Raw genomic sequence first — 17,119 nt, forward strand, 5'->3', positions numbered from 1 at the left:
TAAAAAAAAGTCAAGATTACAAGATGCCAGGAAAACCTTTAAGTACTGACAGGACCAGATTCATCTCAAGCTTAAGGAACCTCAACCTTAATTCAGCTTAAGGAACCTCAACTGCCAGGACTGACATCCTAAACTTTCAATAAATATACTTAATGAAGACACTTCCAGAGATCAACTCAGATCTAACAGATTGCAAGTCTTTGCTCACAGGCAGCGAGTATGGGAAGGAAGAATGGAAAATAATAATAAAGAAATACTTCAGATCTGTGTAAAACCAACTTTTTTTATTTCCCCCACTGCTTTAGAATTGCACAACAGGAGTCTTAATCAATTGCTTATCACTAACAAGTTAACTAAAAAAATTTGCTAAATTATTCATCATTAACTCTCAGAGCTTCGAACACTGAAATTGAAAGGAAGAAGATTGGGAATGGTGAATTTTCCACTACTACATAGGACACATTAAAAATACTTCAAAACGATGGAAAAATTAATAGCAAGGTATGTTATCAGGATAAACAGCGGGCAGGGAAAGGGAAGAAAATAAAATTTTCAGGGAATTATTCTCCCTTGTTACTGAAAAGAATCAAAATTTTCCTCATTATTAATGCAACTGATTAGATGCCAGCTCGCTAAATTACACACTGATCGTAGAGCTAAATTCTGCCCTCGAGCTGTGGGTTTAGCTCTAGTGAACGTGTCAGTGGGAGTTATGAACCAACCCCGTAAGAGCTTTATGGGCTCTTCTGGCACTGACACACCTATGGAAATCAGAGCATTGGGTAGGGTCCCTCTTTCAAAGCTGCCGATACACAAAATATATTCATGCAACTACAGCTTTTAATGCCTAAATGGCCGTTTAAACAGCTATTGGTATCTAAGTTTTTATGATAACTTTGTATGCAAGCTATATATCTGGAGGTCCGAAAAAGCAGCCATTAGGACTCTGTTGTTTATGTGGGTGTCTGCAGACCTGAGAAAAACTTTGTTTCTTTGTCAGACCTTTGCAAATAATACAAAACAAAATTGAAAGCATCTGCGCAGCCTTACTTCATCTTTGGACACTAGCGATGAACTAAAGAATCTTAACATTTCTACTCGTGATGTCTTATGAATCCTTTTTAGATCTTGAGAATAAAAAAGAAGATAATCCACAAAAAGGCAGTGGGATTTTCCTCATAACACCCGTGGCCTAGATTTCAACACCAGCCTAACACACACGGATACACAATAGGTAGCTACCTCTATTGAAGTTAGCAGCCACATGAAAACGCACAGCTCTGATTAATGCTTTTGAATAGAGTATATGCTAGTAACGTAAAAGTATCCCATGAATACAAAGCCATGTTCATCTGTCTACGCAATAAAGACAAAAAAACAATCCTCTCTGTTCAGCTTTGTGCTTCTTAATTTTGTCTGGGACACTACTACCAACATGATAGGCATTACAAAACCTCAGAGAAATGGATGAATTAATATCAAAACTTGATCCTGTTCTTTGTTGACTTACCTTGCCAACAGATCTGGGGAACGGTGGTCTTTGATTTTCTGGAATTAGTATTGGAGTCGCCAAAATAGCTCTTTTTTGTCTTGGAATTCCCAGATTTCCTTCCATCTTAAAGATTTCCTGAAAGAAACGATGACCATTTACAATGAATTCAGAATAACTTTCCTCTGTTTATTTTCGTTCCTTGCACTTTTAATTAAAATTAACATAAACTACCAGGTTCCAGCTAAGTGCTGTGTTCTCCAGTGATTAGCAATAACAGGTTAACCTATTTCAATTTCAAATGGTTGCTCCACTTACAAGGACAATAATAGTGGAACTGCAGTGCTCATTTTGTGTTCCTGTAACTTAGTTTTAAACATAAGCAAGTATGTCTACCAGAGGACTTCAAATCATAAATCTTAAACAAGGTCTGGCTTACATCAAACACTTGTATAAGGGGCCAAACTCTAAAACTCTTGATGCACTACTGCCAGTGTCGCATTTCAAGTAACATCTGTAGTCAGGCACTTCCCGCAGTCCAGTCAAACAGCACTTGCAGGTGAATTTGCAAGACTGTCCCCAACTAGCAGACTCTCAGAAAAACTCCAAAAGCTTGTAAGTTAAGAATGAACAATAGAAACCAAAACCCAGGTGTAATTTAGAATATCAGCTAGTTTGGGGGCTTTGGGGTTTTTCCTGAGTTTTTTTTGTTTGTTTTTGTTTTGTTTTCAACTCAGAGAAAATTTCATGAGACTACATCAGAAAGAACAGAAACAGAAGCGTCGTGTACAGAAGTCTTCATTTTCCCCCTGCATCTGTCCTGAGTTACTCAGATCCAGCTGAGCTCCAGGCAATTCAGCGGCTTCTGGGCTGCAGCAAACTCTCCATTGTGGCCTCTGGCCCTGGCAAACTCTCCTCCCACCCTGGCTTGCCTCCCTGCCTGACCCCCAGTGCTCTTCCCTGCAGCAGCCACGCTTTCACAGGGGTCATACTCTTTTTCTTCTCTTTTTTTCTTTTTTTGCTTCATCCTATAGTCTCTGCAGCCCTCTTCTCCAAGAGAACTCCAAGGGTGAGAGCAACCTCAGCCTGTTTCCCACCACTTCCACTCGAGCCAGGCCCTTCCCACAAAGACGTATAACACACTAGCTTGTACCTTATTGGGACTGACTCATTAAAAGACTGAGATCAATTGCAGTTTATTGAGATTTGCAAAAATGTTGGGACAATCAAAGCATAGGATAAATGAAACAGCTAATTCCAGTTAGGCACTTATATCCTACAGCTAGGCTTTTCTCTGCTGTCTTAATCTTTCAAACTTCAAAGTTGCTCAATCAAATCTTTGTTTCAGTAGCTACTACTTACAACCTAAGAACAGATGCATTCCTAAGCCAGCTATTGATATACATATATCTATATTTACATATATGTGTGTGTGTGTGTGTGTGTGTATTCTAACTGCAAAGCTGAATGAGTTTTATCAGAGGCATGATCTGCACATCAGTCAAGAAGTCCACAGGCTGCTGCTGCTATCTGCATAAGCACCTCCTAACGAGCCCATCATCACCAAAACAGGGCTCTGCCTCTGCTATTTTTAGCATCACTTCAGCATCAGATTTGACAACAGCCAGCAGCAAGGGAAACTCAAGTCTTCAGCAGTCAGCTTTAATTGTGATAAAGTCAAAGAGCAGCGAGAACGGCGCAGAAAACCCCTTCTCACAGTTTTGCCAATTTTCAGTCCTTTCTGAGGCTCTCTCCGATACAGAGTTCCCAACTCTCCCAAAGGCTTTGCCACCTCCCTCCAAGTCTTTCAGCCTGCAGGCCACTTGGGTCCCTATTTTTGTCTTTGCATTCCTTTCCCTAAAGAATATTCCCTTAATAAAAATTCATGAGAAAGTTTAAGACAAAAACACTTGATGTGTCAAATAAAACGGAAAGAGCTGGATCCTGTCCAAAGGTAAATGCACAGAGCAGCGAGTTTTCAAAATCACTTACACTGTAAACACAGGCAGACAGTTTGGCTGGCATGTGCCTGCGATGTTGCTAAGGACAGCAACAAAAAGGGACTACCAGTATGTCTAACAGGCAACATCAGTTCCTCAGTTCAGCAGAAGCAGACTAAACAGACGGCAATTTTGACTTGTGCTAACTCCCAGCTTCTCAGTTGCCCTTGAGCTCATGAAAACGAAGGAAGATCTGCCAGATGCATGATCTCCAGAAACAAGGAGGATATTCAAAGCTGCAGCTCTTTCTACTATGTTTCCTTCCTATGCTAGTTTGAGCAGCAGAAGCAACTTTCAGATTATTCATTACCTGGATCCCATAATTTTGGTAGTCATATAGACCAGTAAGCAATTAAATTCATCCTCTTCTTCTGATGGTTGGTCCTTATACTTTCCCATAAAGTCACAGAATCACAGAATCGTTTAGGTTGGAAGGGACCTCTGGAGATCATCTAGTCCAACCTCCCTGCTCAAGCAGGGTCACCTAGAGCATATTGCCCAGGATCACATCCAGATGGGTTTTGAATATCTCCAGGGAAGGAGACTCCACCACCTCTCTGGGCAACCTGTTCCAATGCTCTGTCACCCTCACAGTGAAGAAGTTTTTTCTCAGGTTCAGATGGAACTTCCTGTGGTTCAGATAAAGTCCACAAATAAAAGAAAAAGCCAAACTGTACTTAATGAGTCAACACTGAAATCATTAATACAAAGCAGCAAGGGTCCCAAAGGAAAGCAGCTGGATGGTGAGACATCAGGCCTTCAAGTCCAGATTTCCAAGCAAGACTTTGGAACAGAAAAGGAAAAAAAAATTATTTTTTTGGAAGGAATTCATATTCTTTAGATCAGTATTTAAAAACCAACCGTGAAATTTCTTCATGATCATTTCTCTCTCTCATCACCTCCAATGTCAAAGACCACCATGATTAAATGATTAAATGAGTAGGCAAAAACATCACTATGGAATGCAGGTAAACAGAAAGGAAGAAAAGGTCAAGAGCACTTTAACAAACACTTTTCGTAATCAGTGCTGTTTGTTGTTACCATGATTTTCCAACTTGTGAAGAGCAGGGAAACAGAGATAACATTTCCCTTTATGTCCAACTGGAAACCAATGGCATAGTAGTCAACTAGTAGGTAAGATAAAAGTCAAGAAAATTGAAATGATGTGGACACAGCATCTGATTCGACAGTCAAAACACTGAAAAGATTCCCACTCATGGGTGAGTTTTGAGAGGAGGGTTTTTTTTTTTTTTTTAAACCATTTAACTGCAATACCAGACCTGTGGTCACTATGCTATTTTCCTGGACAATGGATAATCTGACTAGTATCCAGGTATCATTTCATTGTCCAATTTACCATTTCAAAATTAGCTTTTACACCCTATTTTTCGCTTGAGATATGGACTCAGTACTATTAAGGGTGATAGTTCAGAACCCCGAATGCTGGTTTGCTGGCCATAAAGCTTGCCCCCCTACTCACATGACGGAAGCCACACACACAGTCTGCTCATTTTTCTAACATTCAGGCTAGGCTTTCACGGAGAGATGTGACTCTATGCAATCTATGATGCTACACAAGTTCAGCTTCCGCCAGTTTCCTTGAAAACTCTTCACTGGTTTTATTTTTTCGCCTTTTGCCAGCGTTTCCTGGGCGCTTTGCACTTCTCAAATATCTGAATGAATGGCCTAGTCACTATCCAGTCACAGGCACCATTACTCTTGGCAAAGAAAACTTCATTAGAACTTGTCACGGGAATAAGGTGGCTGAATGCTTATTGATTTGTCACAATAAGGCTTGGAAACATCCCTGGAGTGGCAATCTGTAACCTACCACGGTGACCAGGGAAGCGGTTGAGCTTCTGGCCATTTAGTTGCTTTTATATACTGAGTTTGATGATACAAAATGGGGTCAATAGCAGCTACTATTACAGAAAATAAACAAAGTTAATTGGGTGCTAGTTGCAAGCAAAACTCCTCTGAAATGGCAATTAGGATATGGTATTCCCCATAAGTCTTTCTATTAAATAACATTGCTATGTAAGACTAAAAGAACCAGAATTGGATGCAGATCAACTTACAAAGAAATAATTTCTGTACAATTCTCAGCTGAAAAGCCATAAGCGTGCTATAATACTTAACATCTATTAATTGCTTTATGTATGATATTTCAATCACCAGATTATTGTTACCACCAGCAGTACTGATGGCTAACAATTCCTTCCTAAAGTGTGCCAAAACAGAAAAATATTCTTATGTAAATAATATGAAAATATCAGAAGTGTGTTGGAGCTTCGCTTGCACATTAAAGAACTGTTTAAATAAATCATTAGCTCAATGAAGAAAATTTACAATTGTAAAGGTCAATAGCATAAACACAAATGCCTGCTCAAAAATAGTCTATCCTCAATGGCTGTAAATGCCACCCTAAAAATTGCACTGCATATTTTAGAAAAATAAATCCAGCTGAAGTTCAGTATACTAAGTAGAATCGGGTACCTTGGAAGACACAAGCTGTCAGTCTTCTGAAGCATGGACAAATATGACCTCTGGGGAGTGGAAATTGCTGGGGGAACTTGATTTAATTGCATGGGGTTTTCTACTGTTATAATTGTTACATAAATAGACAGGCAGATCCTTATACTGCAAACTGTTAGGTTATTGACTTCACAGCCACCCAACAGCCTCAGACTACAGCTTTGCTGGCATGTCATTCAGTTAGCAGTACTAAATGTATTTTTATCTTTAAAGGAGCAAGAACGTTTTAAGAATATATTGTACTATTGTTTAAAACATTTGGTCATCTGTAAATAATAACTATTTTAATGTCTATTTGTTCTAAAGTATTGTATTGCATATGTAATAAACTATCACAGAGACAAATCTTAACTTTTACTTTGTGAAATGATTTATTCCATTACTGTCTTGAACCTCCACAGTACCTTTTGTGATGGAAAAGTCCTGTCTGTATTCAAGCATAAGTTTCATTTATCTTCACAGTTACCTTATTCTATGTCAGGGAAAAGTCTAACATGATAAGAGACTGAATGCCAGTAACTTTCCTTCCTGCACACACTAACCACAGGGGGTACCTGTTCTGGGAATAATACAGAAATGACAATGAAATACTTTTTTTTTTTTTTTTTTTTAAATATTATGTGCTTTTCCTGTCATCATTTAGTGGGTGTTATTTTCATTTTAAAATATATGCGAATCACCCCTCTTTCAGGAAATCTCATATTGGTTCCACACTGCTCATTATATTTAATGAGGCACCCCTTCATACACAAACAACCAAATAGGCTCTGACCAACTGCATCTGTCAAAAAGCATTGCAAACATGGGCTTCAGGAAAAAGACGACAGCTGACCTTATGTCTCAGCCTGCACCAGGACATGCTAACAACACATCGCTTACCAGCATCAAAAACACCCACCTCCTCATCTCTACTGTGCTTACGCTGGTCAGGAAGCAAACAAAATGAGCTCGTTTTAGAGCATAGACCAAAACATCGCCTATTACTCTAACACTCTAGAAGAATTCAAAATTGTTAAAAATTTCCAAAAACTTCAGCTTCCTATGATGAAAATTGAGTTTGAAGACAGGTGTGTAGGCTTTTTTTTTTTTTTTTTTTTTTTGGTTTGTTCTGCTTTTAATCAAACTAGTTCCCATTGAGTTAGACCCTGGAACAATTAAAGGTGGGGGGGTTTTTGTTTTTTTTTTTTAAACAAATCTGCTTTTTACATGACATAGCCAAAACTGCAAGGGATGCTCATAGCACAGCACAGACACGACACCTTAACTTCTCACTCTTAGTATCCCTAGCGAGCAGGGTCCTCTCTTCATGTCGTCATTCATATTGTAAGAAACTCCTGGAGTTTCCCTTTTGCGGCCTTAATAAGGCCACAACATTTGTAGCAGACAATTAACCTAACTACAATTTTGGAATAGCACAAGCAGCTATGAGGAAGCTGTTTCACGTTTCAGTTCCAGAATATAAGGCAATTCCTAATAAAAGAAATTTATTCCTTATCAGAAATAAGTTCTACTCATATCAGAAGTTGTCCTACCTTGGAAAAACAGCTTTCTAAATTTGTTGCAGGGCAGCGAGCGTAAGAATAAGGAAGAAAACAAACACATTTTATATCTATGTTCTGGATTGCTCAAACGCTATGGAATTCATTCCATTATGAGAATGCTGCATAAAAGCAATTTCACAGTATTATTGCTTTAGGGTATCATATGTTAAAATCATACAGCTTAATAGATCTAGTGACTGCAATGCCAGCCCCATATCTGAACGGGTGCATAAAACATGTTTCTCTCGATCCCCTACAAGGCTCCAAGCTGTGCTTAAAATTCAGACCTTCTTGGTCCTGCTTCCCCAACAATTTTTTTCAGCTCACTTGCCACTTATTTCTTGTTATCTCCGAGATCCTTCATCACCTCCTTTCCCTGAACAAATACCACAAAACCTCATTCAAAATATCCATTATTTATCCTGCTATTCTTCTCTGAACTCCACGCAATCCTTCTGTTCTTGAACTTCTCTTGCAACCCCGAACAAAACCTCGCTCCCTCTTGTTCCAGGTGTCAGTGATGAATCATTGAAAAACATATGCCTTAACATTCCTGTTGGATTTGTTTCTCTGGAAACCTGATCAGATAACATTGCGCAAACTTAAGTCATCTAAAATTTGCATTTTTGTTTCCAGGACTGCCTATTTTTTTTTTCTATTCTTAGGCTCTTCCCCAGCAACACCCTTCTTGGTACTATATCTCCAAAGCTTTCCTATCTCACTCATCCTTTTCAGATCATAAGCTCCATTCCCTCACCAAGAGTAAGGCCACTGTCAAAAGTTCTAAAATCCTGGTGGATTTGGGAACTCTTCTGGTACAGATCCTTCAACTTATCCATGGCAAGACAAAATTGCAGCAATTCCTCATACTGCCCTTTATTTTAATCCTTGACTTTCTCATTGGAGGCTGATGTGACATACATGAAGCACAGCAGCAAACACTGGGCTTGCGTATGCCACAGATCAGTGGGGAGAAACCCCACGATGCGCACCCAGGACCCCGTTCCCTTTTCCCCGCCATCCAGTGTGCAGCCATTCAAGCTGCTTCAAAGAACTTATAAATTCTATCAAATCACAATATTGGCATTTTAAATTCACAGTGTAAGCAGCAAATCAAGAAGTAGGAGAGCAGAAAGTGAGAGGCTCCTGTTAAATTATCAGCAGACCCATAAGCTTCCAAACCTTCCAGGTCCTTGTTTTGCACTTTGAATAAAAGCAGGCTATTATAATGTGCTCCTTGAATTCATCTCATGTTTCATATATACACTTTAAACATCGTCTCTTCTCTCATTAATATCACTAATCCAGATTGTGCCGCTATATCTCATTTTCCCAACCCATAAGCGTCTTAGGGAGGAAATTGAGGAACTGGGTCATTGATCTGTGATTTCACAAAACCCAGAAGGTTTCACAACGCAGGCACAGACTGCATGGCCTAAGACCCTACTTTGTGCTCTTTGGCCACCTAAACTTTGTACATGCAGTCAGCTGGGAACACCCAGATGAATCACGCTTTTCCACAGTTCTCCTCAGCACCTATGCCTCCATCTGTAGATTGCACATAGGAGACCTGTTCATGGATATTGTAAAAAAAACTGCCAGTTATCCCATTTTGAAAAATAGGATCTCCTCATTCACCAAGCTGGATTCGAAGTTTGGTCTAAAGAGCTGAAATGTTGGTGTATTAATCCACTTCGCAACTTGGTCTGTATTTTCACTCTTCAATACAAACGAATTAACAGAAACTAACCATCTGATACCACAAGCCTAACTCGATTCCAGGATACAAATCAGAGGCAGTGGCAGAGTCTTGCAGAAAGCTTCTCATTACAACCCGGGTATACTGAAGAGGAAAGGGGTCGTCTGGAGTTGGACTTTGACTCCATTCGACAAGACCTGAACTTTCCCTGTACTACTTGTTATCACCACAGCAATCCAATTAAATTCAGAGGACAATGCCCATTAGTTTTAAACCTTTCACATAGCATTACTGAAGAAAAAAGCATGCAGGGGAAACTCTGATTTAGGTGACAAGTATCTACAACTCACATAAAGGAAGTCAACTTTTTAAAAGTGTGGCTACCAAGACACTTTAAAAAAAAAAGTCAATCACTGAAATGTTAAATTTTACTTCTAGATCCAACTTTTACAAAACTTGCTAGTTTTGTAATATGCTAGGTACATATAACTTCGTTGTGTTGTTATTGTTGCATCTGTTTTGGGGGAATCAAAACTCAGCTTTTTGGCAGAATGTTTCCAAAACGATAGCAAAAGATGCAAGATGAAGAACCAGTCATAGGCTTGGACTTCTCAGTGGATTCTCAGCTGCCTCCTTAATCACATACTGGAAATTAGGTCTAATTCAGGAATTTCAAAGAGTACACCTGTCAGGTTTCAGGAACAGATTAATTGCTACACTGGAACAGATCAATGATTCATGAGCTGTAACATCAAGCTGCTAACAATATTCATTGCCACATACTTCAGGAAAAAGAGTCTAAAATGGCAGGAATCATATTTTACTAAAGTTTGAAGGTTTCTTCCAGATAATAACTGCTGAAACTAAAGCTGAGTACAGCTTTAACTGCAATACTTGCAAGTGATGGTGCAATACTAACTACCATTCAAATTTATGTTTGCATCCGAGCATTTTGCCCCAACATCCTGCAGCCATAGTTACATAAAAACATTTATATTTCCTCCTTCATACCTGTTGACCTTTAACTGAGTGTCTCCAGAGGATAGTTACTACCTACACAAAAGCCAAGTAAACAGGTCTTATTCAAGTTTCCTAGCCAAGAAAGGAAAGGATCCAGCTTTCCCTCCAGTTTGCACGCCGTCTGTTCAGCAGCTCCATAGCTGCTCCTACTGCCTCGTCTCCAGCACTGCTTTGGCACCACCTACTCTGGGTTTCAAGTGAGTGGGATGCAGCATCCAACAACATTAAAAAGAAATGAGAGCCCTCCAAAGTGTTAGAGGAGTGTTGGAGCACTCCACAGCTCCTTATTGGCCCCAAGGGACTGGCTGGGGGGGATCAGGCAGTCCCAGGGTCACAACATTCCCGGGGAACACAGAGGATACAGGCTCAGCGCCGCTCTAACGATTGCTTCCAGGCAGCTTCCAGTGGACCGTGTTATTTTAGCAATTGCATCCCACAGATCTAAAAACTCCATTCAGATTTCTTGGTTGCTAATCCAATGTCTTTCTGAAAAAAAGTGATGTACTCAAAAAAAATCTGTGCTCTGACCAAATAGAATTATTCACCTCCTAATTTCCGCTTTACTTGCAAGCGTTTTTGTTCATACTTCATATTTGTTCAGTTCTGTCAAATGAGTTTTATATTTATCTATATGTATTGTCTTCTCCCATAGTCGCTGAAGTTATTAACATCAGACCTGTGGCTTCTGCTGCCTTTACTGACACACTGGAATTTAAACAGCAGAATTCTAGAATTAAAAAGTTGTGTTTTCACAGCTTGAGCTAAATCAACAAAATCTCTCTGCTCCTCATAATCATCCATCATAGAGCTAACCCCAGAAAAAACTCAACTAGATTGTACTATACTTAAATGGCATGAATTCTCAGGACAAACTCTTCAGTTCCTATAGCACATGCCAAGCATAAATGCTCTATTTCAGAATGTGACCAAAGACCCATTGGGTACCTCAGATCATGCACAGCATGTTGCTTCTACAAAGTGCAAAGTTTCCAAGGAATGTAGGAAAATTAATAATTCTACTCTGTGTTGTTCAACTTTCTTTGCACTATTCCCTTTGGAATCTGAATGCAGCATTTTAACAAAATCAGACCCTCAGTTTGGCCCTTAAAGTTCTGGCTGCTATTGCTTGAGCATTTGAGAGCATTACAGTGAAGGATAGTATCTGAATTTGTTAACATAAAATAGCTTTTTTTTTTGCTGAATTTGTCTAATAGAGAGGTTAATAAATTCCTAATTTGATACATTTTTGGCCTTTTTTCAGTTTACAAACTGTCCATTAACAGACCTTGAAATCTGTGAACAAGTACATTACCCACCATTGTACATGAGTTTCTCAGATGAGTAATTTTTGATCTTCAGATTGCTCAGAGAGTTGCTTAGAGACATTTGTCTGTATTAGTTACACAAGTCATGTGGCATTATGTTTCTCTCAGATTGGATGGCTACTGTGTGTAAGCAACAGAGCATGAAATGCAAATTTCATGATATAAAATTCAAAACTTGCTTTTGGCAAGGATTTGATTTATTACATTTACAGCACAAAACAAAAAGGTTATCTCTGTGATCCGAATGACTTGACAGGGGAAATAATGCCTGCACCACTTGGGAAACTAGTGACATAAATTGCAAAAACAAAAAAAATAAAACCATAAAAAAGGAAGTACATGAAATGAGTGACAAGTGTGGCCTAGGGAGTTTATTTGGCTGAAAAGATCATTCACAAAATATGAAGATAAGACAGAATAGGTTGGAAGTTTGGAAACCATCTTGCTATGGGTTTAGGCACGAAACAGAACCCGTGCAATAATTTTTATGTAGATAGCTAATAAAACAAATCATGGGCTTATCTCCCATTGACAGGGATTACTATTCTCTCTTACATTAAAGCACAGGTAGTCAGCTCAGGAAGAATTACGGTGACTGAAGGAAATTGTTATATGCCTTTTGCAAAATTTTGGGCAAGCAAAGACAGAGAAGGTGGTCATAACAGTCAGGTTTCATTCAAGTTAAAGGTTGAAGAAAGTATTTACTAGTGTTTCACTGCAGATTATATAGAAAATATAACAGAATCCCTTTTTTCTGATGAGAAATACTGCTGATGAGAAAACATAATAAAATCCCTTTTTGCTCGTTATGAGAAACATTGAAACTCTCACATTTTTGCTTCTTTTAACTTTGTAAAACGTCCACTTGTACTTTCCTAGAGTCTTTCTACGCTGACAGCTATTACTTTTTGCCTGTATTGGAAGCAATGATTTATAAAAGCAAAATCGTTGGTTCAAAACTAAATATAGAGTTTTGCTCGCAGAGGCTGCTCCTTTCAGTTGGGGAGAGCCAAATATGGTGAAACTATGTTACTGAGCACATTCTCACAGAGCGCTCGCCCCAGGCTACTCCTACAAACTATAAAGCCTAGAAAATATACCCAAAATCATGTAGACCAAATAGAAAAAAAAACTGAAAGAAACTGCCGAAACACAACAGAGAGAAACGTAGAAAGCTTTGTTTAAAAACAAACAAAAAACACAAAAACACACACACCCCACAAGAAATCTTTTGTTTCATTAGCCCTATTTAAGCCCAGACTACACAGACTGATGCTCAGTAGAGGCATTTGCAAAGAATAAAAAGTCTGCTGGATTGTCACCTTGCACTGGGACGCCCAGGTACTGACTTCTGACTCTGGGACACCCGAAAGGGCCAGCAGAGAGGTGTCTCCTCTCACTCCTAACTGCATAAGGTGCCAGAGGGACTTTCCCGGGACTCTCCGTCAAGGCAGCAGCTCTGCTGGAACAGCAGCGCCGACGGACCCCGAACAACAGCGCAAGCACCTCGCAGCTGACGCCTGACATCGGGGCAAAACGTCCCGTGCCACACGACTCGAAGCAGGCTTGCTTTTGGGTGGACTGGGGCTAATCCGCGATTGGGATCAAGTTCTGCTGCTGCCAGAAACAGCATCGAGTGGGTGTGAAATATGTACACACAGCCTTTGCTTACTGTTTAACAGGGTATCGCATAAATCCTAGGGAAGGCACGCCGCAAACAGCTGTAAGTACTGCTGCTTCCCGTGAGCACCTCTCTCAACACTCAGTAGATTGCCAAAGCGTTCTTAATAAAATATTAAGACATTTAATATGAATTTGATTAGAAAGCAAAGGTACAAATTTCGATTTTAGCAAAAGCAAAGCCTCCAATGCACCCAAATTTCTCTGTATGTATGCTTTGAATAATTATAGTAAAACTTATACATCCCTTTAATGTCAAACAGACCTAGTTTTCACTGTTTTTTTTTTTAAGCATTCATTTGAGTCAGATCATGTTCATCTATTTTCAATAGTCTATTCGTCCCTTCATAGTGGCATACAGAAAGTCGGTTTAAGGAATATGAGCTTATAAATTGCCATCCTTTGCCTGTCTTAAGTAAGGCAGGAAAAAAAAGAAAAAAGAAAAAGAACCAACATCCTGAGCTAAGAGTAAAAGCTGCATTCATATTAAAGAATAGTGTCCTTTTTGCTACTGAAACTGAAGCTGTAGATTATTCTCTGCTGATAAAGTACTATAGTGGGCAAAGAACTTTCTTATAACGAACACTGCTGTAAGACAATTTATCTGCAAGAAAGGAAACAAGTCTGCATAATCCATTTATGGTTGATTCAGCTTTAGAGGAATTTACTGTATAAATATATCTTACCCTGGGGAGCCGTTTTGCCAAAATAACTAATGAAAGTGCTTGAGCAACTTAACACAGACAATTAACAGGATTTTTCAGTATCACAACGGACAATGACATCTTCCCATGTAAATTAACTGTCTCACCAGTAAAGAGACAAAAGCTTGGCAGACTCCGAGAGCCAAATACATCACAAAGTGAAAAATGAATTAACTTAGCACTTGCAAAAATGCCAGCCAAGTGAGTGACATGTTTTAACTGATCATCAAAAGGTGTTTTATAGTAGTTTCTTCACAAACATTCCACGGCTCAGTAATTATCACTTTAGAAATCTTAATTAATAGTTCCTCAGTTCTTCAATTGGCATTCCTCATATTCTGTTACCAAGCTAAAGGGTTTGACTAAATATAATAAAGTACCATTATGCTGTTACATACTTTGCTAGCAATCACAAGTTATGCTTTAAGTTTAGGTGTTGATATTAAATCATCAAGAAAGATTATCGCAGGTAACTCTTTCACAATCTCATCAATAATGCCTTGCCGAGCACAATCCAGCAGAGACTTAAAATTTACAGTGAACCTAACATGCTTTTGTGGTCACATAATTATTTTTATTATGCTTTGTGGCGATGTTGGCTGCCAAAAAGGTTGTCCTAAACCCTAGTGTGACAAAAATCAATTTTCAGATGCAAATTAGGGTGCCATAGGTGACATTTTTCATACCCAATAAATTGCTTGTCTGTGGCTTTGAACTAATGGCCGCATAAACAAGAGAGATTGGCGCCCAGGTATTGCATTATAATCTTAGCAAAGTTTTATGAGACTCTAGCTACAAGCTGCAAAGAGAAACTAAAACTGAGGTAGGTGGGGTGAGCAGCTTGAGGAAGCATGTAAGAACACAGCCAGCTTTTCCCCCTTCCTCCCTTATTTTCCTTTAGCTTTTTCCAAGCTCTGATCTTCCACTCTTTGTTCCCCTTTTAAAAGTGTATGTGTGTGTATATCTATATATATACACATATTTTTTTTTTGTAATCAGTGGTCTTATTGACATCTTCTATCTGCCACAATTTTTGCCTCAATTACTCTCCACCCCTCCTCTTCTCTGTCCCTTGCTTCTCTTTCCAGTTTCTCGCCCAGGAAGTTTGTCTGGACAGGATTACTTCCTGGTTTTTTGCTTTGTTTTGTTAATTCTTGAAACGCTGTTGCTACTTGCAGCCCTTGAGGGGTCAGCATCCCCTTTGCAAAACCTATTCGAAGCCTCCTCACCACAGGTGGCCACACAAACCGGTGTGATGAGTCACAAAGAAAGCCCACGAAACTCCCATGTGCCCTCCTAAAGGAGCACATCCAGAAGACAGCATGAAAACAGTTCATCAGTGTTATTAGGAGTCTTTAAAGCAGTTAAACACAGAGAAGAGCTTGGATTAAAGCTTCTGATCTGAGTGTCAGGGTAATTAATCAGAGTTTACAAGCGGGCATCTTGGTAAGGGTCTGATGTAGGGCTCAGGGATCCACGTCCTCTTCAGACGCTGGGTCCACATGACGCTCCAGTTGAAGCCTGCAGTTTCAGGCTATTTCATCCACTACACAGACGCACAGATTACAACCAGATCACTCAGCACAAACACTGGATTTTTTGTATTAAATAATGGAGGAATTTAGATAAGCAGATTAGTAACACAGAACTTATGCATCTACATTGCAAAAACACTGAAACTTTCCAGTTCTAGAAATCCTATGATCTGGCCGCCTTTAGTTCTGTTTTAATATCAGGAATACAGTGAAACAAGCATTATTTTTAAGAACAGCAAAAACTTTTTAAGTGATCCCACTGCATGCATCAGATAAGGCTGCCCTTCAGAAAATGAGGAAGCTTGCATTTACACAGAACACCTGCAACATTTTGGAGGCTTGTCTGAAACATCTTGAATAATCCTAAACTTCTTGAGCCTGCAAATGTAGATCGTAAATCCTGGGAGACATTTTCTCTTGCAACACAAACGGAAATGTGACAAAAATCATTATTTTTATAGTATGTTGATGCTATTGTTTCCAACTATACAGCTGAAATGAAAGATAGGCTTATGAAATAGCTTTTCAATTTCTTCAAAAGAGTTGAAATTAAGTTCAAATTTTAAGCTTCTAAAACTTTAATCTTCAAATAAAGATCAATCTTTATGTTATTTCACCTTTTTGTCACGTTAGAAAAATATGAACTAAATGACTAAAAAGACTAAAAACTGAACAGTGCATTGGGCTAGTCCATGCATTTCAAGCTGCAAGACTAGGATGATAACCTGAGGGATAAATTTAAAAGGAACCTTTTAAGCTACTCATCCTGGCACACTTGGTAAAGTCTAGTAATGCTGATGTTATGTAGTTGCATTTTGTTTAGGTTCTGTTTGTTTTGGGGTAGAATGGAGAGAAAGGCATTTTCTTTTGCTGCTCACTATGTTTATTTAGCTCTCTTATTCTGAAAAAGCAGAACCTGCAGCTAATAGGACACTGCACATCGACTGGGCACATCAGCATGGTCAGCACAACAGTGAAGCACAACAGGCTTCTCATACTCTGCAAGCATAATTTAGAAAACATTTTTAAGCTTTTGTTTATGCCACTTGTCCGGTTGGCCAAATATCATTAGCGTATTCCTCGGAGACGCCAGCATATTCTCATTGCCACAGCAACGCCTGGCGTGGTGTGCATCAGGGATTCAGGGCAGCGTGCCACCACGGCCTCCACCCTGTTCTTCTGGAAAGAGGAATTATGATGGAAAGTATGAAATGCACTGTTCCCTGCCTTTTAAGGTCATCACAGACCTTTCCTTCACAAGCTAGCTAATAGACAGCTTCTCTCTCAAATGGCCTCCATCACCCCTTTTCTTCACGATCTTACAACCTCTGCAAATATTTGGAAAGTATTTAATTCCCAAAGCCCACAAGTAACTTGGGTGGCCAAATTCTCTAATCAGATTACTTACTCCTTGCACTAGTGCTGGAAATGGGGAAAGCATCTAGCAGAAAGCTCCCAGACAGAGGACTACCTTCTAGTCAATTTGCACTGCAGCTGATGCCCAAGGTGTCTTAATCCTCCGCAAGTATAAGGAGGACATCCGGATGGGTACGCTAAAGAAGGGCGTTGGTTATTGTAGAGCTCAAATTTA

The 17,119-nt window shown here is 39.3% G+C and overlaps 1 protein-coding gene across 2 annotated transcripts in view; it reads right to left on the minus strand.

Annotated features, from left to right (window-relative positions):
- Positions 1–17,119, minus strand: part of CDH13 (cadherin 13) — a 505,047-nt gene that overhangs the window by 303,497 nt on the left and 184,431 nt on the right. For both annotated transcript variants that reach the window (XM_009682913.2, XM_068956075.1), the window contains exon 4: positions 1,511–1,627. In XM_009682913.2, coding sequence (XP_009681208.1) covers positions 1,511–1,627 — 117 coding nt within the window. The remainder of the gene's footprint in view (positions 1–1,510; positions 1,628–17,119) is intronic.

Source organism: Struthio camelus, chromosome 10, assembly GCF_040807025.1.
Source record: "Struthio camelus isolate bStrCam1 chromosome 10, bStrCam1.hap1, whole genome shotgun sequence".
Classification (NCBI taxonomy): domain Eukaryota; kingdom Metazoa; phylum Chordata; class Aves; order Struthioniformes; family Struthionidae; genus Struthio; species Struthio camelus.